The sequence below is a fragment of the Cucurbita pepo genome, chromosome 12 (genome assembly GCF_057944985.1).
Source record: "Cucurbita pepo subsp. pepo isolate OVF chromosome 12, ASM5794498v1, whole genome shotgun sequence".
Taxonomy (NCBI): Eukaryota; Viridiplantae; Streptophyta; class Magnoliopsida; order Cucurbitales; family Cucurbitaceae; genus Cucurbita; species Cucurbita pepo.
This window is the reverse complement of record NC_141809.1, coordinates 849,837-873,226: the sequence shown is the minus strand read 5'-3', so window position 1 is coordinate 873,226 and position 23,390 is coordinate 849,837. Positions and strand designations below refer to the sequence as shown.

General features: G+C 34.8%; 2 protein-coding genes across 5 annotated transcripts; both read left to right on the top strand.

The window, feature by feature from the left end:
- The first annotated feature begins 3,028 nt into the window (after window positions 1-3,028).
- LOC111806824 (uncharacterized) lies at window positions 3,029-10,844 on the top strand. The gene is made up of 14 exons (XM_023692306.2): window positions 3,029-3,231; window positions 4,349-4,726; window positions 5,497-5,671; window positions 6,038-6,121; window positions 6,194-6,435; window positions 6,524-6,743; window positions 6,980-7,059; window positions 7,139-7,223; window positions 7,891-8,022; window positions 8,131-8,244; window positions 8,341-8,388; window positions 9,275-9,359; window positions 10,069-10,125; window positions 10,302-10,844. The coding sequence occupies exons 2-14, from the start codon at window positions 4,506-4,508 to the stop codon at window positions 10,415-10,417; spliced, it is 1,659 nt and encodes a 552-aa protein (XP_023548074.2). The 5' UTR covers window positions 3,029-3,231; window positions 4,349-4,505; the 3' UTR covers window positions 10,418-10,844.
- A 687-nt stretch (window positions 10,845-11,531) lies between these two features.
- LOC111806825 (putative serine/threonine protein phosphatase 2A regulatory subunit B''delta) lies at window positions 11,532-18,305 on the top strand. 4 transcript variants are annotated; one of them, XR_015423170.1, is made up of 14 exons: window positions 11,532-12,166; window positions 12,464-12,706; window positions 12,840-12,945; window positions 13,054-13,153; window positions 13,375-13,480; window positions 13,649-13,739; window positions 14,371-14,512; window positions 14,857-15,004; window positions 15,105-15,214; window positions 15,689-15,845; window positions 15,944-16,069; window positions 16,175-16,313; window positions 17,897-18,027; window positions 18,122-18,305. XR_015423170.1 is itself a non-coding variant. In XM_023692310.2 (13 exons), exons 1-12 carry the CDS (start codon window positions 12,014-12,016, stop codon window positions 16,310-16,312), a joined length of 1,620 nt encoding a protein of 539 aa, XP_023548078.2. In that variant the 5' UTR covers window positions 11,532-12,013; the 3' UTR covers window position 16,313; window positions 17,897-18,305. The 4 variants fall into 4 exon arrangements, 2 of the variants coding, with proteins under 2 accessions (XP_023548078.2, XP_023548077.2); XR_002816885.2 differs by having other exon boundaries at window positions 11,533-12,166; window positions 16,175-16,319; XM_023692310.2 differs by having other exon boundaries at window positions 17,897-18,305.
- The last annotated feature ends 5,085 nt before the right edge of the window (window positions 18,306-23,390 follow it).

The window sequence follows — 23,390 nt, the reverse complement described above, 5'->3', positions numbered from 1 at the left end:
CTTTTTTGGGTTTGCCCTTCAATGTTCTTCCCATCCATAGCTGTTATTCATTCATAGAATGTTGAAAAGGGTGCAAAATGGGCTCTCTAAAGTCTTGAGCTTTGAATGAATGAATGAGTTATAATGGGCAACCAAATGAGACCGACGTGCCTGCCTTTATTACTGCTTGGCTGTAGGCTGTCTGTAGCTAATTACAAGCCTTCACGTTTTATCAGGTTGTCACATCAGGGCCAAAACGCGTATGAGCATTATGTATAGCTGGGGGACCTTTCTTTCTTTTTCACTTTCACTTTCCCTTTTCCTTTTCATGCCTTGTGAGTTCTTTTTCATTATTCGGTTTTGGTTCATTCGGATCTTATACTTTCAAGATGTTTATTACGGTCTCCGGTTATTTTGGTCTATATACTTTTAAATCTTCATACTTCATAGCATTTCGTCCTTGTTAAAATTGCCTAACACCTATTATATGGAAATACAAATATTGGGTTGGTGAGCATTCGAGCGCTTTGTGTCCCATTTGTTAGACACACAGGGTTTCAACTCGAACCTTGATGGCATGAATTATTTGTTACTACCTAGTCTCTCGAACCTTAACGGCATGAATTATTTGTTACTACCCTGTGGGAGTAGACCTGGTTGCTAAGGATAAAGTAAAGATGACCAAGTAATTGTAATAGAACGAACCTTAAGCATAAACTTGATAGTTGTTAGCATGATGTACTGTGACCTAATATCATAGATGGATTGGTTAGTTGATCTCGAGTTGATAATGAAGATTTGACCTTTGACTTTTGAAGAAAGTCATTGATAATGTTGACTTTTGGTTGACTTTTGAAGAAAGTTATTGATAATGTTGACTTTTGGTTGACTTTTGAAGAAAGTCATTAATAATGTGATTGAAACAAAAGATATTTACGTTGATGAGATTGTTAATCTAATCTATCTTTTTTGAAGTATTCATCTAACATCACAAGCAATATCAATACTTCTTACCAATTTGACATTAAAATCCTGATTTTCATATAAAGATCTAATAAAACGATATTGTTAAAACAAAACATACCAAAAATTCATAGACTAAAACCACCCTGTCTTGGTTTAATGACGAGATGAGATATTCAAACTTCTAACCAGTTGGGCTAGGTTTAAATTAGACTCACGAAAACTCTATGAATATTCAAATTATACGAGACTAGTTGCTTGTTGATGAAAAGTTTGATAGAACGTTGCCTTCAAACCGTGTTTTGGATCCATTAATTTGGTGGTTGCTTAGCCAAATGGTAATAGAGATGATGGTCCCTCAAAGATGCCCCAAAGGAGAAGGAACCTCCCCATTTACTCAATAACAACCTCCACACTCCCTTTTCTCTTATGATGTCTCCTCCTTTCTTATAATGCAAGTTTTGCTTTCTTCCCTTTATAAATATGTGTTTCTCTTTATTATTTATTATTATTATTTTTTTTTTATAAAAAAGGGGCAAAAGGTTGCTAAATCAATGTCTATTATACGGATTTAGGTGTAATTTTAGGTCTCGTGCTTCCAAAACATCAATTTCGATATTCGTACTTTTAAGTGGGTCCCTTTAAAAAACCAATCACGATTTTAGATTAAATAAATTTATTGAAATATACTGACCGTTGTATATAAAAAAGCTTTAGATTGACATATGTAAACTAAAATGAAATGGCTCGGACATCTTTAGATTGACATATTTAATTCAATATTGGTGAATTGTGTTGAAAACGGGTTTGAATGATAGATATTTGAAAGGACGTGAGCTACCTTAAAGTAAGTCGAAAGTATAGAGACCAAAAAAAAGTATTTTGAAATTTTTATGGGATAATTTGTTTTTTTTATTATAAATTAATAAAAATTATAAAAGTTAATAATATATATTAACATATTTTAATAATAATTTAATGATGCATAATAATTAAATGAATGAGTGGGATTAAATCAAATATGGGGCGAGTGGAGGTGGCGGCGGAGAGTGGCGGTGGTTCAGTTGACAGCACGGCCGCTGTATCTCCGGCGGACGTCAAGGCTTTGAATGTGCCTTTCACTATCCAACTGTCCATCTTATTTTATTTTTTTCATTCTAAAGTCAATATACCTTTTTATAAAACACTTTTATTTATTTATTTGGTTTTGAAAATATATAATTCTTAAATAATATTATATGCCAAATCGTCGACTATATAAATTACTATTAAATAATTGAGTTTGAAAGGGGTGTAAAATTTATCCTTAATAGACGAGTTTTAAAATCGTGAGATTAACGACAATACGCAGCGGGTCAAAGCATACAATATTTGTCAGCGGTGAACTTAAACGGTTAAAATAGTATGAGAGACAAGTTCTGGGCAGTGTGTCAAATAGGACGTTGGGTCCCCAAAAAGAGTGAATTGTGAGATCCCACGTTGATTAGAGAGGGTGTGTGGAAATTTCTACCTAACAAATGCATTTTAAAATCGTAAGGCTCCAAAGCGGACAATATTTGTTAATAATGAACTTGGGCAGTTACAACATATATTTTAAAAAACATGAACTTCTATTTTTAATTAAAAAAATATTTAATATGGACTCGATTGTGATGAAATGCGTTTATTTTATAATATATTTGAAAACGATGGGTAAAATAAACTAATGAAGTTAAAAACATCACGACCGTAATTTCAAGTTTTTTTGATGACATTTCTCTTAATATTAATTTTTTTTTAATAAATAACCGAACAACTCAAATAATTGATTTATGGTCGAGTTTAATTTAGTTAATTATCAATAAGGGTCGACAATAAAAAATTACCACTCGAACATTTGAGTCGGTTTAAGAAATTATTATTTAAAAAGAAAAGAAAAGAAATATATAAATAAATGGGACCGTAAAATAGAATAATAATCCACGTATGAATATCGTATAATTAAAAAGGAGAAAATTAGAATAATAATGAAAATACAGAGAATTTGAGATTGGGTCAGCTTTTTTCCAACACCAAAAAAAAAAAAAAAAAAAAAAAAAAAAAAAAAAAAAAAAAAAAGCTAAAAGAAGAAAGAAAGAAAGAAAGAGGGAAAATGGGGCATCCGAATCATGAAGACAGAGTGTTCCTCTTCTTCACTTCTGCTTCTTCTTCACCCGAAATCGCCGGCCGTACATTCTCTCACTCTCTTCTCTAGGGTTTCGCTTTGCTTCTCATTGCTTTCCTGCTGTTTCTTCTCCGCCAAGTTGTACGGTACTTTCTCTTTTTTTACTTTCCCCTTTCTTTGCTCCGATGTCTGTTTCTCCTTCATTCTTGTCTGATTTCGTTTCTTTCTTCCAGCTATATACTTGTTTGGTTCGTTTTATCCGATCTACGAGGTCGGATGCGTCTGCTGCTCTCTTCTTTGTTTGCTTTTAATTTCAGTCGATTGATCTTGTTTGGTTTTGATTTTTGGTCAAATTCCATGGAGATTTTGATTTGAAATGTTTTTATACGCGAGGAGTAATTTTTTTATTTATTTATGGATGCTCTCTTGTTCGGTGGCTATGTGTTCTGTTTCTTGAAGTTATTCGTTGATCGGAAATTGAGGGAGGATTAGGTGGTGCTGTTTTTTTTTTTTCTCTGGATTTTAAGTGATAAGAAGCTCGTGAGAGAGAGAGAGAGAGAGAGAGAGAGAGAGAGAGAGAGAGAGAGAGAGAGAGAGGAGGATGTAGTTTTGGAGGAAACTTTGACTTGGTCTCTTGTCAGGCGTTTCAAACTATAAATTCCGACCAAATAATTGTTTGTGCGTCATGATTTTACAACTGAAAAAATTATAATGAACATTACAATTGTGAAAAATAATTAATAATGAGCTGATAACTGACAGACTAATAAGCTCTCTTACAATTTTGGACGAATTTTAGTAAACCAGACGCCCTGGATTGGACATCCGACCGGCCAACGGTAGATACTAGCTCAGGCATCATCTTTGTTGCTGGTCCTTTCTATATCTTGAATTACGTATGCAGCTCTAAAATTTTGTTAATTACCTTCTAAGGGAAGGGTTCACTTCTGATATAAACAGCAGCTGAGTTAATATATCACGAGGCCAATAATTTCCGAGTTTGAAGTCTGCTGGCTGCAGGAAGTGTATTGCTTTGTAACATTAAGTTGTTGGAAATTGCTCACCAGAAAGCTTGGAGGCCATAAGAAGTTATCCATTTATCAATGCGTTAACTATAGTCTCCTGGAAAATAATGATTTAATTTTTACTATCTAAGACATTTTATAATTTTTTTTATTTATATTCCACTGCCGGAATCAATATGTTTATTTAATGTCTTTTGATTATCATCTTGTCATTGTTAGATATTTTTTTTCCATGCAGGAAGTCGCGCTATCTAACCTACTGGAGACGTACTGCTCAGTATATGTATATTTGCTGTACCACTCGTGCTGGGTGAAATATATCATACATTATTGTTGAAAAAAAATGAGCATTGGGAAGTGTGGTTAAGGACTTAGCATATTAATTGCATGATATAATGGAAGCTACTAGGCGTTGGTTTAATAAGTTCAGATCCAAAGACAAGCCAAAATCCTCAACAAATAAGGAGAGTGCAGGAAATGCTAGAGATGCATCGAAAGCACCAACCAGTGAAGAGTTACCCTCAAATGTCACCAAGCAGAAGGTTGCAGCTGCCAAGCAGTATATAGAAAACCATTACAAGAATCAAATGAAGAGCTTGGAAGAAAGGAGGGAGAGGTTGGACTTGTTATAGTTTTGGAGTTGCGTGGGCAGAAAATTTCGATTTTGTGTCCCTCTCATTGTTTAATTTTCCTGCGTATGTTTTTACTTTTCTGTTTGCATTTCTTCTCCTTATGCACTCTTCTAATGAAATTTTGGTTTATTATCAAAAAAAAAAAAAAAAAGAAAAAAAAAAGAAGGAAAATCGTTCTTATGCATATAACTTATTTTTGGGAAGGCATCTATTCTGTTTACACATATCTTTTTTAAATTAGCTGTTAGGTGTAAGTGTACATATCCAACTTTGAGAGACCAATGTTTCCTCTGTAAGTCAAATATATACTGGTCTGAATATGCCTTTTATTTTACTCTTTAACGTATTCATTTTTTGAGATTATATTTTGGTGAAGTCCCAATGGAATATTTTAGTAAATTATGTATGTATATAAAATATCTGCTAACAAAGAAATAGTTGCGGGATTAGTTTAGTTTTCTACAGTATTCTCTCCTCCATAGTCCTTCCTCACTCTATCTGCTGCCTTTCCATCTTCTTGTAAAGTACTGTGTAACACATGCTAAATTTGTTTGGCTTAGGTGCTATCATTCTTTGCTCCATTTTGTTCTACAGATGTTTTTTTATTCCAGTTGCGCACTTGCCTTTTTTTAGGTCAGCCCGCGGTTTTTTCCCAGATATGGATTGAAGTCCTCTGTCACCTTGGCTGTTTAGTTAATATTCTATGTACTTGTTCATTTTTCGTACCATGGAGTAAATTTTTCATCTCTTGCAGACGCCATGTACTAGAAAAGAAGTTGGCTGATGCTGAGGTCTCTCAAGAAGAGCAGAGCAACCTGCTTAAGCATCTAGAGAAGAAGGAAACGGAGTATATGCGCCTTCAGAGGCATAAAATGGGTGCTGATGATTTTGAGCCTCTAACAATGATAGGGAGGGGTGCTTTCGGAGAGGTGTGAATACTTCCTTTTACATGAAAGTTTGTCTATTCATACTTGATTGTGCGGCTGCTATTGGTTAGCTTTGAAAGTATGATTTGACACTGTTTTTAACTAGGCTGCTAAGTCTAGTAATTCAGCTGAAAGAAAAGGACCAAGTGTTAATAGCCGGAGCTGGACAAAGTGAACTCGTCTTTCTTTTTTCCTATTGCATCGGTGCATCTTCCCCACTTGGGGTTCCTTTTGGTTTGGGACAGTCTGGCTGGCAGTGGGATCTTGCTTGTAGTTTCCATATACATTATTTTTCGTGAGCACTGTCTTACAGAATGTTAACCTATTGTACATTCTATGAGACACATTTCCATTTTGATTGAGATACAGGTTAGAGTTTGTCGTGAGAAAGCAACAGGTCATGTATATGCCATGAAGAAGCTTAAGAAATCAGAGATGCTTCGAAGAGGCCAGGTATGATTGCATTACCGGCACTATCTTCGGTTTCAGTCACTATTTTATTGAATGTGTATTATTTGACTATAGGTTGAACATGTGAAAGCTGAAAGGAATCTATTGGCGGAGGTTGACAGTAATTGTATTGTAAAGCTGTACTGCTCTTTCCAAGATGAAGAGTATTTGTATCTTATTATGGAATACTTACCTGGTGGAGATATGATGACTTTGCTTATGAGGAAAGATACTCTAACAGAAGACGAGGCCCAATTTTATGTTGGTGAAACAGTTTTAGCTATTGAGTCAATCCATAAACATAATTATATTCATAGGTGAAAACTCCTGCCTGATTTATTCTGTAGTTTATAAATTGCATTGGATTGTTTTGGAGTAACCCTTATATCCCTGTGTGCTTTGCAGAGATATCAAGCCAGATAACTTGCTTCTTGACAAGGATGGCCATATGAAATTATCAGATTTTGGATTATGTAAACCATTAGATTGTAGTAACCTACAAGAAAAGGATTTTTCCCAGGGAAATAACCTCAGTGGTGCTCTTCAAAGTGATGGGCGACCTGTGGCATCAAAACGCACACAACAGGAACAACTACAGCATTGGCAAAGGAATAGGCGGATGCTTGTAAGTAGTTCAGTATCATGTATGGTAGATCTGTAATTACTTTACATTAGTCACTTATAAACTGGTGTACTGGTGAGCCAAAAGTTTTCCCTTTTGATTTTGATTATTCTAGGGGGTTTCTCCACTCTCTTTAGTGAAGTTCCCATTTTAAACCTTTAACAACCACTCCTCTTACTGCAAACTTTTTGTTGCTTCCCCGATTTTTGTATTTGACATCAAGGTGATTTGGGATGCAGGCTTATTCTACAGTTGGAACTCCTGATTATATTGCTCCGGAAGTTTTGTTGAAGAAAGGATATGGAATGGAATGTGATTGGTTAGCATCTTTCTGCTCTATTCGGTATATTTTTATATTTCAAGAGAACCTTTTAATTATTTTGCTAAAACTACTTCAGGTGGTCACTTGGTGCCATCATGTATGAAATGCTTGTGGGATTTCCACCGTTTTACTCAGATGAGCCAATGTCAACTTGTAGGAAGGTAATATGGAACTAGTTTCTGATTATGTTTATGGCCCTTGATTTCTTAACATGAATGGAAGTTAAATCTCATGGGGTACGTCGCATTTATGTTGGTTTATGCTTACTGGATGGGAATGAATATGTGGATGAATAAAAAATGAAAGCCAATCAAAATAAAACCGGTAAAAATTGGAGTAGAACTTCTAATGTTAGTGCTTACTGAATTGTTTTAGATTGTTACAAGACTCTAGTTATGTAGTGAAGCAAAATGTTAAACTAAAAATTGAAATGGACAAAAAGAATGGATAAATGAGAAAAGTGTCCTCCACCTTCGTTTAGGATGTTGCTATTTAGACTGACGAGTCTAACTACTATTTTGGATAGGTTTGGCGACCTAATTATTTTCAACTTGGGTAAAGAATAATTATAGAATGGGGAAATAATCTTCAAACCTTCATTGTTATTCCTTATATGTAAACAGAGCCTTAATTTTTCTAATTTCATTAAGGGTGAACTGGAAAATTTAGGATGCTCTGGGCCTTATAGGGCCATGGTGTAATTTGGATAAACCATCTGTAATTTGTGTAGCTTAGTTAATTATTTAGGAATCGACTCTTTTGTCTTGTGATTTGATGTTGTTTTCTCTCTCGTGAGTAATTTTTTTTTCTCTTTAACCTATGATGCAGATAGTTAATTGGAGAACTCATTTGAAATTTCCAGAAGAAGCAAAACTCTCTCCAGAAGCGAAGGATCTAATTAGTAAACTCTTATGCAATGTTGAACAAAGGCTAGGGACCAAGGGTGCAGATGAAATAAAGGTGTTGTGTGGTGTGTTCTGTTCTAAATTTTGATCAATCATTAACATATTGAGTTCCTATAATAGAGTGGCAATTAAACTATTGGTTGATTTGGCTTATTATTTGTAGGCACACCCGTGGTTCAAGGGCATTGAATGGGACAAGTTGTATCAAATGAAAGCTGCATTTATTCCTGAGGTCAATGACGAATTGGATACTCAAAACTTTGAGAAGTTTGAAGAGGTACAGAGTAATTCATTTTCTGTCTCTACGGCAGAACTGCTGCTGCTACCCTTGTGCTAACTTGTTCTGTCTATCTGATTATGGATGTTGTGATAGACTGAAAATGCAATTCAGACGTCATCAAAATCAGGTCCATGGAGAAAGGTTAGTTCGTCAGGCTCCTGATCATGTATCATTTGTTTATTGAGAACCATTGGAATCGGGTTTTACTTTTACAGTGACAAAAATATTTACTGTGGCCATTCTATACCTTGCATCTATAATATCCTAATATGCTGGATGATAGGCATTTTTTTTTCTTTTTCTGTTGTGGCTTTCTCAATCAAATCCATTTTTAGGGAGTTAGCTGAAGATATACGATAAAATTACTGTGTTTTTTTCAGACGTCAGTCACTCGTTTGATTTGAAGTTGGAGAAGCGGCTTTATTTCAATGCCATAAATTTGTAATACTAGGCAACTTCTAATTGAGTCAAACAAGGTCATCTGGTTGGAGACTTAACGTGTCAACTGTTGACTTTTTTTTTATAAAAAAAATGAATGACTAATTTCTTGAATTTCAGTATGATTCTTGCCATATGGGAATCAGCTTTTGGGGTGGTAAACAAACATTTGGCATGTCAATGGTATTGGGAATCGTCTCTATTTTCTAAATTTACCAGATGGTCTGGAATCTGGACTGTGTTGGGAATTGAAACAGGAGGAGACTCCTTGGCAGGCTGTTTTTCTTGCTATTCTTTGGTTTATTTGGTCCGGAGGAAAATTAGTTTATTATGAGTAATGAGAAAAGGTCTGGAGTCTAGCGAAATTCAGTCTTGTCTTTGGTTTTTTCAAGTAAATTCGTCTTTTCTTGATTCTTAACGACTAGAACCATTGCTTTTCCTCTTTTCATTTGGGGAGAGGCATTAGGCCATTGTTTTTACGACGTTGTTCGTATTTAAGACATACAGACGATGATCTGGAAATCACCGGTATATGTATAGGACAAAACATGCTCTGCCTGTTTGCTTATCTTTTTGTTGTTTAATGCAGATGTTATCATCGAAGGACGTCAATTTTGTGGGTTATACGTACAAAAACTTGGAAATCATTGATGATAATCAATTGCCTGGAATAGGTATCTCTTTTCACACCTCTTACAATATTTTTCTCTTGTAGTCGGTTCAATTTTTAATGCATATTTGAAGAAAGAATTCCATCATATATATATATTTTGCTTTTCACTTCCCCTCTCACACTACCCAAAAACCAAATAACAGCATGTTTTTCTTCATTACTGGTAGTAATGCCACTCGAGGCGATGTAGGTTTTTGTATTGGTTGCCTTGGTTACTCATTTCAACTTTCAATCGTATTTTCTGGGAAAAGGCTATTGTTTAGTCTAGTCGTACACGTGAAAAGGTAGATTATATTGATAAATCTTTTATGGCTTCTATCTTCATTTATTGGGTTCATGTTTATCCATAGTGCTTTAGTATGTATTTCTTTTGTCCTTCCATGCGATCGGAAAATAAAGAAATAGCTAATATATTCATGATTATTACGTATTTACAAAATACCGTCTCAATTCATCCTATTTCATCAGATCCAGAATGTGATATGGTTCCGAAGGATGAACTATATTATCTTTGTTTAATCTTATATATGTTCGGGAACAATTTCATGGCAGAATATATTCAACTAATATACCGTTTAATGTTAAGATAGATGTTTCTTTAGTTCATACGTAACTAAAATGTTTGTTGTTAATACATGAAACGCATTCTCCCTTTTCTTGATCGGAGATATTCTAATCTTACATGACTTGTCTGCGTCTTTTATTAACAGCTGAATTGAAGAAGAAGAGCGCAAAATCTACAAGACCTTCCATCAAATCTCTTTTCGGTAATTTTCAAGCCCTTAGGAAACCTTAATTTTCTTGCTGCTATTCCATTATTTGGTCTTGAATTTGCATTTTATTATGCCCATTGTTTCCGTAATGATTGCCCCACGAAGAATTTCTTAAGCATCTTTCCTTCGTTAATGTCGTTTTAAGTTGTCACTTTGGTCTCCAACCACAGCTAACGAATCTGCAATGGCGACGAATCAACCTGTTCAAGGCAGCTTTTTGAAACTCTTGCCTCCCCAACTAGAAGTCCCCGAGAAACCGATCAGCGCCGGTGAGAAGCATTCATGATTTAGCTCGTCGTCGGAGTTGCTTCCAAAAACCAATCATGCTTTTTTGGTGAGACTACCCCTTACTTTTTAACTGTTGCTTTGCATATTAGGGTAAATTTTTGGACTGGAAGGTTTTTAGAGGGAAAATTGGCTAATTTGTTGGGAGTGAGTGAGTGAGGGATTAAAGACAAGCACAGATTGGCTCTTGGATCATCTGTTTCCATTGGTCACTGTAAAATATCGCCATGGAGGGAGGTATAGGTTCTTTCCAAACTCCGACTTGTGAGTTCTTTATTCTTTTCTTTTATTTATTTCCAACCCCTCATGCAAGATGCAAAGTCTCCTTTGTTCCATTCTCTAGCATTTCTGTTCTTGTAATTAACTTACTGTGTTGTTTATAACTCGTATCATTTTACATATCGAAATTTTAGATTCATATTAACACATTCTAAGTTGTGTGATTATCTTCTCTTTTCTTTCGTTTGGACATTCCCTAACTCACTTGATTCTATGTCTTTGAAAGTTTCATTTTAGTCCCGGTACCCGAGTTAAATTTAGTAACAGGCTCCCTTCATTTCAACCAAAATCAAGATCGACCATATTAAGTATGGTTAGTGTATAGGATCGTCTAATTCAATACACAAGATAAACATTTGCTTATAGTACTGCATGTCTCGTCGCTCTCACCTCCCTTCCATTGACGCAAAATAATATATTTGACGAGTTTGTTTCAATGTGATTGACTATTTTGATTTTGATCTTGCACTTATATATATATGAAAAACCGTAAAAGTTCCTTAAATTTATTTGTTTGTGGTGTTTATTAGGAGGCATTCACACAAGTATATTCACATATTAAAAAACCCATTCTATTTTATTACGTTTAAAAAATAATCTTATTACTAGTACACATTTTTTAAATATTAATGAACTTTCAAAAAAAAAAATATACAAAAAGATAATTCATAATAAAAGTTGAAAGTATATATATATTTTTTTTAATTTTGAAATTATTATTATTTGTTTAAAAAAAAGTTATTAATTTCCATTTAAAAAAAAAAAAGAAAAAAAAAAAAAGCAATTATTGGGCCATAGCAAAGCTAAAGCCAACTTGATTCGTTAATACTGCTTCCGTCGAGAAAATCAACGGCCCCCGTTTCCATTTCCACTTACAAAACGACGGGCACTTTCATCCGTACGATTTCTCGACTTTGTTCTACAGTCGATCTGCAGTTACAGTCCAGTCGCAGTTCAATCGGAGTCGGCTCAGCTTCCCTTCCATTGAAGCCCTCTTTTCCCTTTGGATCCAATTATCGCAGTATTCCTCCGTCCAACTCGAATTCCCTCTCTTCTTCCACATGCAGCTCCGTCACTGTCCTCCATTGGCCATTCTTCCGGTTTCGGAGCTTCTGAGTCAGCTAAATCCGTGGTGGTTTGGTTCCATGTGTTGTTGATCACCAGTTGTTGTTGCGTCGTTTGCTTTTGGAGATCTTACTTCAAAGTGCTTCGCAGTGGAGTGAGAGTCGAGTGTGGAGTTCATGAAGAGTGGGGATTAGGTTTTCTGTTTGTGGTGATTTGAATTTGCGGTTTGTACGAGAGGTGGATTGAATTCGTGATGGATATGGACGCTGTAGGTGACTTGGAGTTCCCGCTGGACCTGGAGATGTTGCAGCTCCCCGAGGTATCTTATTTTGCTCTGAAATCCAATCCTTATGTCGTTGAGGCGCTGTTTTCGCAATGGCTTTCGCTTCCCGGGACTGGCCGACTGGTACTTCTTCGATTCATCCTAATACTACGCTTTGTTTAGAAACTATAAATCGATGTTACTCGAGTGTTCTGTACTTTCAAGGTCATGATTGGTGTTCTTTATGGCTTCCTATAAGTAGGCAAATGAGAAAACTAATCAATTTTAGAAATTACTTGCGCTTCTCCATAGCCACACAGTGAATAGCGATTCCTTCGGCAGAAGTTCTTGTATTGTATAGGAATTTATACTGTAAACGTTCAGCTGATTTTTGCTTCCTTCTGACGACCCTTTTCCCTCCAATTATTGTTTTGAACTTAGGTGAATTCTTTGATTACTGATGCGAAGTCCGGTGCTTCTTTGAATGTTGGCGGGAACTCTACTGGAATCGATGGTGTTTCTAATCATTCTCTACCTTCCATGTTTCCCGGTGGCAGTACACCTCCACTTTCACCACGCAGTGCATCCAGTTCCCCACGGATGGTGAAACAGAGGTTTGGACCGTCTTCGTTAGGCTCTCCACTTAAGTTGGTCTGTGAGCCAGCAAGAGAGGCTATACCACAGGTATAAAGGAAACTGTAGATTGTTCGCTAATTATTAATCCAAGTATGCAGGGCTTGTATGTTTGTCTGTTCAAAGTTGCATTAGCGATGTTACAAGTTCACAGAGTCTCATGAGACTTATAATATGTTTGTAGTTTTATTTTACAACTGGTCGTCCAGCACCGAATGCCACGACAGAAGATTTTCTATCTAAAGTGAATCAATTTTTTCTGTCTCGTTCGGATGGAGTGCAAATAAAGGGTGAGAATGAACTGTAATGCATTTATACTCTTTTCTTGCTAGTTCCTGTGGCTATTTGTTTTTTTAGTTTCTTAAGGAATCATTTTTCATTTTCCTTTTTCAACGCAGAGTTTAAATCAGTCACGAAGGAGATCTGCAAGTTACCTTCATATCTCTCCACTACTCTTTTTAGGAAGATTGACGCTAACTGCAGCGGAAAAGTATCGAGGTATGCAGTTAAGAATGGAAGTGAAAATATCTAGAAGTGAACTTTAAAATGAAAGCATTTTTAGGATTCTATGCTCTGTTTCCACATATGTTGAATAATTGAATGATCCTTGGAATCTGAGCAACATGGGACTATTAATTAAACCCTGATGACTGAATGAGTATTTGTTTTGTAGATTTTTTTTCTGGAAATCTGTAATGACTTTGTTGCTTATTTTGCAGAGAACAGTTCATCAATTATTGGATTACGAGCAATATGTTAACTATGGATTTAGCAACTCAAGTATTTACTATTCTCAAGGAGCCAGAGCGAAATTACCTTGTTCAGGTATTGTTTTCTATCAAAAGCTGCATATACGTGCTTCACATTCAAACATTGATGACAATCAAAAATACTTTTTGAAAATTGTAGTTTGGCTGAGCTCATTTCTCTGAGAAATATCGCAGGGAAAAATTGTTTCCCTTTCCTCAGTAAAAATTTGTATCTTCAATTCAGGATGATTTCAAACCTGCCTTACAAGAACTTCTGGCAACTCATCCGGGGTTGGAATTTTTGCAAAGTACACCAGAATTCCAGGAAAGATATGGTGAGAAGATTACAGCTACACTACTTTTTCAGATGTGTAATCAGGAACTGATTTTATAGATATATTGTTTCTATATTATTTAGACCTTGATCACACTGTTTCTTTTGCTAATATAATTTGGTTGTGATTTCCATGTGTCAATTTGCCAATACATTCTTCTGAAGGGCTTCAACTTTGACTAAAATATTCCCAGTGAAGTTTTAGTGATGATGCAATGTTTCAACCCAAGTAAACATTATCAATGTTAATTTTTTGAGCATTTGATTTAAAAATTCTAATTATGGGAAAATATTCAACTCTATTTTATGAAGTTATTCATGTTCTCAACCTCATGTACTTTTCCCTACTTCCATGATTTACCCCGGCCTTATCTCATAACTGACTTTTTGTTTTTAGCTTTTGAAATTAAGATTATTACTTCCACCTATGATTTCTTTTCGTTATCTACTTTTTTGAGATGTTTCCAAATCCAAGGCAAATTTTGAAAACTTAAGTAGTTTTTCCTCTTTTTATTTATGGTTCAAAATTTACTTGCTAGTCTAATTAACACATGGGTCCAATGTTCACATGGATCTAATGTCTTGCAATGTGAAACTGATTTGATGTGTACTTTCTCTTACGAATGGAACAGCTGAAACAGTCATATACAGGATATTTTACTATATTAACAGATCCAGTAACGGTCGTATTACCCTCAGGGAGTTGAAGCGTGGCAACTTAATTGCTGCAATGCAGCATGTGGACAAGGAAGAAGATATCAACAAAGTCCTGAAGTATGCTCATATGTTGACAACACTCAGTTTTCTTGTAGGAAATCAGAATGTTATCTATAGGAGGCAGTTATCTTGATACACAATAATCACATAGTTGTATTCTCTAAAGGAAACTTGAACATGATAACAGACTCCTTATGTCTCAGTTGTTTTGTCTAGGAGATAGTAAAATTACTTTTTCTGTCATTTTATGAAATAATGATTTCTTTTTTTAAAAAAAAAAAAAAAATTAATCTTTCTTCAAAATAAGTTCTACCTGATTTTTTCTTTATATGCTAAAGACATATGTTGCTATTGTTTAGATTTTGGATCTTTTTCATTACGATTGTCCTTGTGTGGTTTAGGTACTTCTCATACGAACACTTCTATGTCATATATTGCAAATTTTGGGAGCTTGACAATGATCATGATTTTTTTATCGAGAAAGAGAATGTTATCAAATATGGTAACCATGCTTTAACATATCGGATTGTCGATAGAATCTTTTCTCAGGTTTGAATTTTTCCCCTTGGATTATTCCTCTATTGACTGGTTTTTCTCTTGGATTATTCTTGGGCCAACAAGCTTTTTATTTGTCGTCTTTTCCTGTTAGGTTCCAAGAAAATTTACTTGTAACGTTGAAGGGAGGATGGGGTATGAAGACTTTGTGTTCTTCATTTTGGCTGAAGAGGATAAATCATCTGAACCTAGCCTCGAGTACTGGTATATTTACTCGTGTCTGGTGGTTTTGTGTGAACTTTCTAATGTAGTTCAATTTAAGGTATTTTAGATTTGAACAGAGAAATAACGGTTTGAACATGAATGAAATTTGCGAAATCAATATTTCTTGAAAAAACTCAATGCCTTGAATGCAAGAAAGCATGGAAAAAAGTAGGATTCCAGACCCAGATCATCTAATCTACTGCAAGATCAAATAGAAAGAGCTCTCTAATAATTTTGTGTTGCATCTTCTTTTATCATTTCAGCTGCGACCTCTCATCAATTTAGATCCTCATCTTGATTATTTTGTTATTTTTTCTTCTTTCCTAGCAAAAATCAATTGGAGATCCTTTCATAGTCTCAATTAAGATGTAGTGGAGGGAATATCTTTATCTTGTTTGGGGTTTGGGGATTGGGGGGTATAATGTATAATCCAAAAATACGGTGTTGCTTGATCTTCCTGATTCCCTTTTCTAGGTTCAAATGCATTGATCTAGACGGAAATGGAGTGCTCACAAGGAAAGAAATGCACTATTTTTTTGAAGAGCAGTTGCACCGAATGGAGTGTATGGCTCAGGAACCAGTGCTTTTTGAGGACATTTTGTGCCAGATTTTTGATATGATCGGACCAGAGGTCAATTCCTTGTCCTAACTATTGCTTCACTCCTTTTTTATTTTCATAACTTATTTCAGCTGAGTATGAATTTTATTGGCGTTTTGTTTCATATATAGAATGAGGAATGCATAACATTGCGAGATATTAAAAACTGCAAACTTGCTGGACATGTTTTCAACATCCTTTTCAATCTCAACAAGTTCGTTGCTTTTGAAAGTCGTGATCCATTCCTAATCCGTCAGGTAGATGTCGTGTTTTTGCCTCAAATTTCTGGCAAATGGATTTGCGCTTTCAACTATGTTGTGCTTTGAAGTGCTGAAGAGAAAATTAATATTCTATTTTGTTAGGAACATGAGGATCCAACTTTGACGGAATGGGATCGATTTGCACATAGAGAATATATTCGTCTTTCCATGGAAGAAGAAGCTGAAGATGCTTCAAATGCAAGTGATGCCTGGGATGAGTCACTTGAGGCTCCTTTTTGACGTATGGGTAATCAATTCCTCCTCCTTTTTCCTTCATCTTCTTGTTTTTTTAGTTTCAACTGTTGAATATGCTTCCAGTTGAAAGTGGGAGATGTCTGAGTTGGTGGATGGTTAAACCTTCTCCTCCTCCTCCTCCTCAAATGGTGAAGGATTTTAAAAGAAATAAAGAGTGAATATAATTCCAGGAGGGACAAGAACTAAACCTTCATCATCTCAACTAAAGATATTTCCCTTGGACAATTCTCTTATATCCTTTTAACCAAAATTCCCAAATAATTACTCTCTAGTGCATTAGGCTTCTAAACTTGTGCTTTCTTTTTAAAAGGGTAGTCACACAAATCTATACAAAAAAAATTCTGAACTTTCTTAGGGACGGCAGAAGAGAAAATAAAAGCATCTCGGAAGTTCTTGCCATGAGCTGAGGAGAAAGAACACCCCAGAAGAAATGGGAACTCTTTTAGGGAGCTCGAAGAGATACTGAATATTGTTCCTTATAAGGTTCTCTTTGGAGTTTGCTCTGTTAACATTTTTTTTATTCTGACATCAGACGTGAGATCCCATGTCGATCGAAAAGAGGAACGAGTGCCAGCGAGGACGCTGGGCCGTGAAAGGAGGTGGATTGTGAGATCTCACATCGGTTGGGGAGGAAAACGAAACATTCTTTATGAGGGTGTGGAAACCTCTCCCTAACAGACGTGTTTTAAAATCCTTGAGGGGAAGTCCGAAAGGGAAAGCCTAATAGCGGTAGGCTTGGGACCTTACGTTAGTATTCGACCACCAGAGGTTTCATCCCAACAACTTGAATCTAACTTATGCTATCAGTAATCGGTAACAGAGAAGGGAAGAACTCACAAAAGGAGGACCATCTCTCCTGGAATCTTCCCAAAACTTAATTAAAATTTGAATCATTGCCACATAAAAAGTCACTTTCCATCAAAATTTCCTTGGTTCTAGCAATTGCAACCGTAGGGCTAACGGAACTAGCGGAAGCTCATCTATAAAGCTGCCCGTCCTCAGTCCCATATTCACCAAAAAGCTTTCTTTCAAGATAAAGCCTCCAAAGCCATTTAGTAATCACAGAGATATTTCCACTCCTGATGTCTCTCCAATGCCCATGACACCTAGCTGAATGCAGTGAGAAGCAGCCTTCCAATTGATTAGATGAACTTTCCTTTCCACATGAACAGTACAGGGGTAAATAGATGGAAAAATGGACAAAGGCTAATTACTAATTAAGAGGAAGATCATGGGTTTATAAGTAAGCAACATTATCTTCATTAGTACGAAGCCTTTTGGGAAAACCAAAAAACGAAGTCACGAGAGCTTATGCTTAAAGTGGACAATATCATACCATTGTAAAGGTCGTGATTCCTAACATTATCTGGGTGAAAAGGATAAGATTTTTTTTTTTTTTTTTTTTTTTTGTTTAGCCATAACCCTTTCCATAATAGTTAATCAATATGCCTTGAAGCTTGGTTACTGCCAAGAAAATGGCTAAGATGGGGTATTAGGCGACTCGCTAGGAGCACATAAGAGCTTATTGTTTGTGTATTAGCTTCTCATTTGGTGTGATTTTAAATGCAGGCGACGTAAACACATAAATGGTACTCTGGTTGATCGCAATATTGGATGTGAGACGAGAGATGTGCTTCGCACCACTACAAAGTTTGGCCGCTCAAGAAGTGTACATTACATGAAGTTTCCCTGCAGGCTAGGTAAGCCCACCCGGCCATGTGAGACTAAATTCAATGCTTTGCATATTTCCATGATATCCTTTTTCCATTCTTCTGCTCAATTCTTTATTTGCAGCAACACCACATATCTCTTGCTTCTTCGTTGTTCGTGTTACTGTTGTAATTGAACGCTTAAAGCTCTTACCGATCGAATTTGATGTTGTTTCGTTAGATTCCTAGCCAAATTAGCACACCTAAAATTGTATGTCGATCACAATCTTCATCCCGAAATCAATGTATAGCGTCGACACTTTCTCCTTCCTGTTTTTCTTTATGGCAAAGTCCGTTGAATACTACTTCCAAAAAAAAAAAAGAAAAAACTTTCTTTTAGAACTTTCTCGGTCTCTTGGAAAATTTCTTAAGATGTTGCATGAATTTGCATTGTTCCGGATGTATAAGGTTATATTTTCACGTGGAAAAGAAGTTGCCATGTTTCAAGACCACTGTTATTAGCTACTTTCTAACGTCACTAGTTCTCTAGTTCTTTTATCTCCACTTGTTAAATTAATAGACTTTTTCATTGTTTTCGATCTCAATTTTTGCTCAAACAAAGAAATTTATGGGTATATTTTGAAACTTAGCTTTTTTTTTTTTTTTTCATCCTAATATCCATATGAATGGACTTCAAGTTATTCTCCCTTTTTGTGATCAAAGTTTATTTTGTTCAGGGTTAAGGGTGAACTAATTCTAAGTCTCAATTGTAAGCTAAGGTGAAAAAGAATGAATTATTTTAAGCTGTCTAACTACCCGCGCTAGTAGATATTGTTGGTTTTTTCCGTTATATATCGCCGTTAGTCTCACGGTTTTAAAACGTGTCTACTAGGGAGAGGTTTCTACTCTTATAAGAAATGTTTCGTTCTCTTCTCTTCTCTAACCGATGTAGAATCTCACAATTCACTTCTCTTGGAGGCAAGCGTCTTTGCTGACAAACTATCTGGTGTATAGCTCTAATATCATTTGTAACTGCACAAGCTCATCGCTAATAAATATTGTCCGCTTTAGTCTATACGGATCGTTATCAGCCTCAAATGTTCCGTTTCCCTCTCCAATTGCACTTAATTTTTACTTTGATGTTAACATTTGTTCCAATAGAACTTATAGGCACTTAAAAATTTTAGCACAATAAAATTTTATGTCAAAATATACGAAGTTTGCTTTTTTTCCGTTAATATATAAAAGTGTAAAATATAACATACATTTGTCATGTAAGGAATTTTTTGAAACTATCAACTTGAAAAAGTATATTTGAATATTAAACCAAGAACTATTAAATTGTCAACCGTTACGGTCGGTACAAAAAAACATTTTTGATACACGAACTTTTATGGAAGTAACAATTTAGCTCTTAAATTTAGTTCTAACTAATTTTGTCGGTGACTGACTTTACCCTTTGTTACAATTTAGACTTTCGTTTGATGAATTTCATCAAAACTAAGCGTTAATTTTATTACGTAACGCTTAGTCTTCATTTATAATAATATTTTTCACAACAAAAGCTAAATCTATACAAACTAAAGATCCCGGATAAAAATATATATATATATATATATATATATATTTTAATTTGAATTGGAATAAATGCTCAAAATAATATTTATTTCCAATTATATCCTCCATTCCCCATATTTATTAACTTTTTTTCCTTCATTACATTAAATAAATCTCCATAACAAAACTAGATAAGAAATGCTAATACGTGGAGGATGAATCTTTAATAAATGAAAAATTAAAATTAAAATTTCCAAAATAATATTAAATATGATAAAAAAAAATTGATGTGACATAAACCATATTCAAATCATTAAATTTAGCAATTAAAAATAAAAAAAATAATTTTAGATTTATAGTTTTAAATAAAGAACACTCACAAGCCACTCAATTTGTTCCTTAAATGTCTTCATTAATGAGAAATTAATTCTTAATTTTAATTATGGAATGTAATCTTGTGACCTCCAAACATTATCAAGAAGAAGAAAATTATAGGATTAATTGCCATTAATGTTTTAAAAATAATAATATAATATTTTGTAGAAAGAAAAATAAATTAAAATACCCAGCATTTCATTAGGTTGTATAAATGCAATTATAGAATTTAATGAAATTTAGAAAACCCATTTATGGAATGTTATTAATGACTTTAATTAATTTGTTTCTCAAATTTTGTATTTTTATTAATTTTAGAAGAAAATTAAATGTATTACCAAAAGAATTAATTGGAATTGTTGTGAAAAATCTATGAAAAATTGTTAAAATTTATAACCCTTTTGTTGTAATAATTTATTATTTAAAGAAGACAGGTCTCCTTCCTAATTTGTGCACACACATTAAACCAAATTACTCATTTAATGCTTCATAATATTACCATTCAAACAAATAAACCCTTTTGCATAAAAACAAAAATTAGGTAAATTTTTTTGCATAATTTTGATGGAGTTGCTATAAATGAAATGCCGGCTGATTAACTCGGCTGCATCGAAAATTGAATCATCGACTTTTGAAATGATAATTAATGTCTTGTCTACTGAACTATACTCAAATTGGTTGATTCTACTGTGTTATCGTATTTGTTTTTGTAACATTTCTTGTCTACTGAACTATACTCAAATTGGTTGATTCTAATATGTTATCGTATTTGTTTTTGTAACATGTCTTGTCTACTGAACTATACTCAAATTGGTTGATTCTACTGTGTTATCGTATTTGTTTTTGTAACATTTCTTGTCTACTGAACTATACTCAAATTGGTTGATTCTAATATGTTATCGTATTTGTTTTTTGTAACATTTCTTGTCTACTGAACTATACTCAAATTGGTTGATTCTACTGTGTTATCGTATTTGTTTTTGTAACATGTCTTGTCTACTGAACTATACTCAAATTGGTTGATTCTACTGTGTTATCGTATTTGTTTTTTTAACATGTCTTGTCTACTGAACTATACTCTAATTGGTTGATTCTACTATGTTATCGTATTTGTTTTTGTAATAAATTGAAAAATAAAAAAGTTGAAAACCCTAATCGACGTTGCATTTCTAGCTCAACTTGCGTTCTCACATGATTGTCTCGATCGAGTAGTGTCGACCACCTAAGGTCTCCCTCAGATCGGTAATCCGCTTACAATAGTCATGTTTTCTTCCCCTTTCGTTCTCTTTGGCTTTGTGCATTGTCTCGTGTTTTCGATCGTTTTCTTCTCTATCTCCTCGTAGGTCTGCTTTAGGTTGGTTTGGTCCTGTTCAGCTCGATTTAGTAAATTTTGTCCGATTTTCAATTTGCTTCAATAGGTTTCTTTAGGTCCTACTGATGTTTTCTCTAGTTCACACTCAGTTTTATTCATTTTGTATTCGGTTTAGGGTTGTTTTTGGGACGCAACATTGGATAAGATCGAGTTAACAACTCTCCCGAATACCCTATGGATTATTTAGTAGTGTTGAATTAAGTTTATGATTTGTTTACGCTTGATTGCTGAGCAAGTATGCAACTTTCCTCATAGATGATATTAGGGCTAATACGAATATTATATGATGCACGTTGTATCATGTGATGTTAATGCATATATTATTACGAATACAAAAAAAAAAAAAAGTTTGTTACAAGTCTGCATGCATGAATGTGAATGACATGTATTATCATGACAAGTATGATGATGATTGTTCATTTAATATCACGATCATGAGGCGCTAGACGGGTGAGGCTCGACTCCATTGACTAGCTATCGATTTAGGTCCTACTTGTTCATACCGCATACCCGGACCCAAGCCCACCGCTAGCATATATTGTATTTTTTCTGGGTTCTTCCATTCGAACTTGCTCTCAAAGTTTTTAAAATACGTACGCTAGGGAGAGGTTTTCACACTCTTATAAATAATATTTTGTTCCTCTCTCCAACCGATGTGGAATCACACACATACTGTGTGTTTATATGCATGTCTGATCTGATTGACATTAGATGCGTTACTTCTCGAGTATTTTTAGTACTTAATATTTCTCTCTGAAGATACGTTAGTTTTCCTCTCTTCGACTCGGAAAGTAATAACAAAAATAGCTAACCTGTCTTTTATCGAGAGTTCTTCTAGAAGTTTTAACTTGAAAGTTCACGAGTATTTTTAAAAAAATTATTTTCGTTAAATAAAAAAAAAATATTAATTAATAGTTCCAGATAATTTCGATAAGTACTAAGTTGTTTCCCATATATTTTTATAATGGTGTCCCAATTACTAACTAATTTTGACAAGAACTTAACTACCATTAATTATTCATAAACTTAGTTAATTGACACTTCAAATAATTAATTCCAAACAATTAAATTAAATTATATCTTTCATTAAATCTTTTTAAGAACACAATAATTTTAAGGGATTTTCCTTCACCTATAAATTGCGCCCAATCCATCAATTCCTCGGTGCAAAATTCAATCCTCCCCTGTTTCTTCCGCCCAAATCTCTCTCCGCCACCGCTATGGCCGAATTTGGCCGGGCAACCGCCGCCGATCTCCACCATCTACGCCCACTCCCGATTCCCGGTAGTCCACTCGTCGCTTGCCGGATCTGCGATGCAGTGTTTTCCAGTAGCCAAGCCCTAATTAACCATATCGGAGCACACGTCTCCGATGAAAGCGCCTCCTCTGCTGCAGCTTCTAGAAGACAGAGTCAACAACGAAGCCAAACGCATCGGCTTCCGCCTGGTCCGCCGCGAGCGACGGCGATGTTTCTGCCGAGTAGATATTCAGTGCCTCCTAATTCGCTAGGTTTTGACGCGGCGGAATCGCTTTGGCCGAATCAACTCTCTCCATTCGCGAGAAGCCTGTTTAGAGAAGGACCGCCGTCGTATCCGCCGCCTGTCGGTCAGTACCTTACGAATTGGAATGCGGCGGAGGAGGCGAGCGGCGATTGTACGAAGCCTTATATAAATCAGTTGGAGAAATGCTTACCGAAAGTGGGCGGCGGCGGAGGTGAAGAAGACGACGGGCGTCAACTGTATTTCAGCAAACTAGACCTGACCCTGAGGCTGTGAAATGGAATCGAATCAAAATGTAGGCAGAAAAAATAAACTTTTTCTCAATATATTATATTATAATTATAATATTTTATTTCTAGTTCATTTTTATTTTATTTTTACTCATTATTTGGATTAATTTCATTATTTTCATCCCTTTTCTATTACAATATTCATGTTTGAGGGCTGATTTTTTTAAAAAAATTAGCTTTATTTTCTCACCATTTATTTATTAAAAAATAATAATTTCTCATATTAAAAAAAAATCTTTATTACTAAATGAAAGAAAAGCCGTTAATATTTTATTTTAAAATTAAAATATTAAATTTATTTTAAAATTTTAATAATAATAC

What these genes read in the sequence shown, in the direction of transcription:
- LOC111806824 (XM_023692306.2), top strand. Translation starts at nt 4,506, where the DNA reads ATGGAAGCTACTAGGCGTTGGTTTAATAAGTTCAGATCCAAAGACAAG. An exon ending in CAATGTCAACTTGTAGGAAG is followed by an intron (nt 7,224 to 7,890) that starts GTAATATGGAAC and finishes CCTATGATGCAG; the next exon opens with ATAGTTAATTGGAGAACTCA. An exon ending in AATCAGGTCCATGGAGAAAG is followed by an intron (nt 8,389 to 9,274) that starts GTTAGTTCGTCA and finishes TGTTTAATGCAG; the next exon opens with ATGTTATCATCGAAGGACGT.
- LOC111806825 (XM_023692310.2), top strand. Translation starts at nt 12,014, where the DNA reads ATGGATATGGACGCTGTAGGTGACTTGGAGTTCCCGCTGGACCTGGAG. An exon ending in TTCCCGGGACTGGCCGACTG is followed by an intron (nt 12,167 to 12,463) that starts GTACTTCTTCGA and finishes TTTTGAACTTAG; the next exon opens with GTGAATTCTTTGATTACTGA. An exon ending in TGCAGCGGAAAAGTATCGAG is followed by an intron (nt 13,154 to 13,374) that starts GTATGCAGTTAA and finishes CTTATTTTGCAG; the next exon opens with AGAACAGTTCATCAATTATT.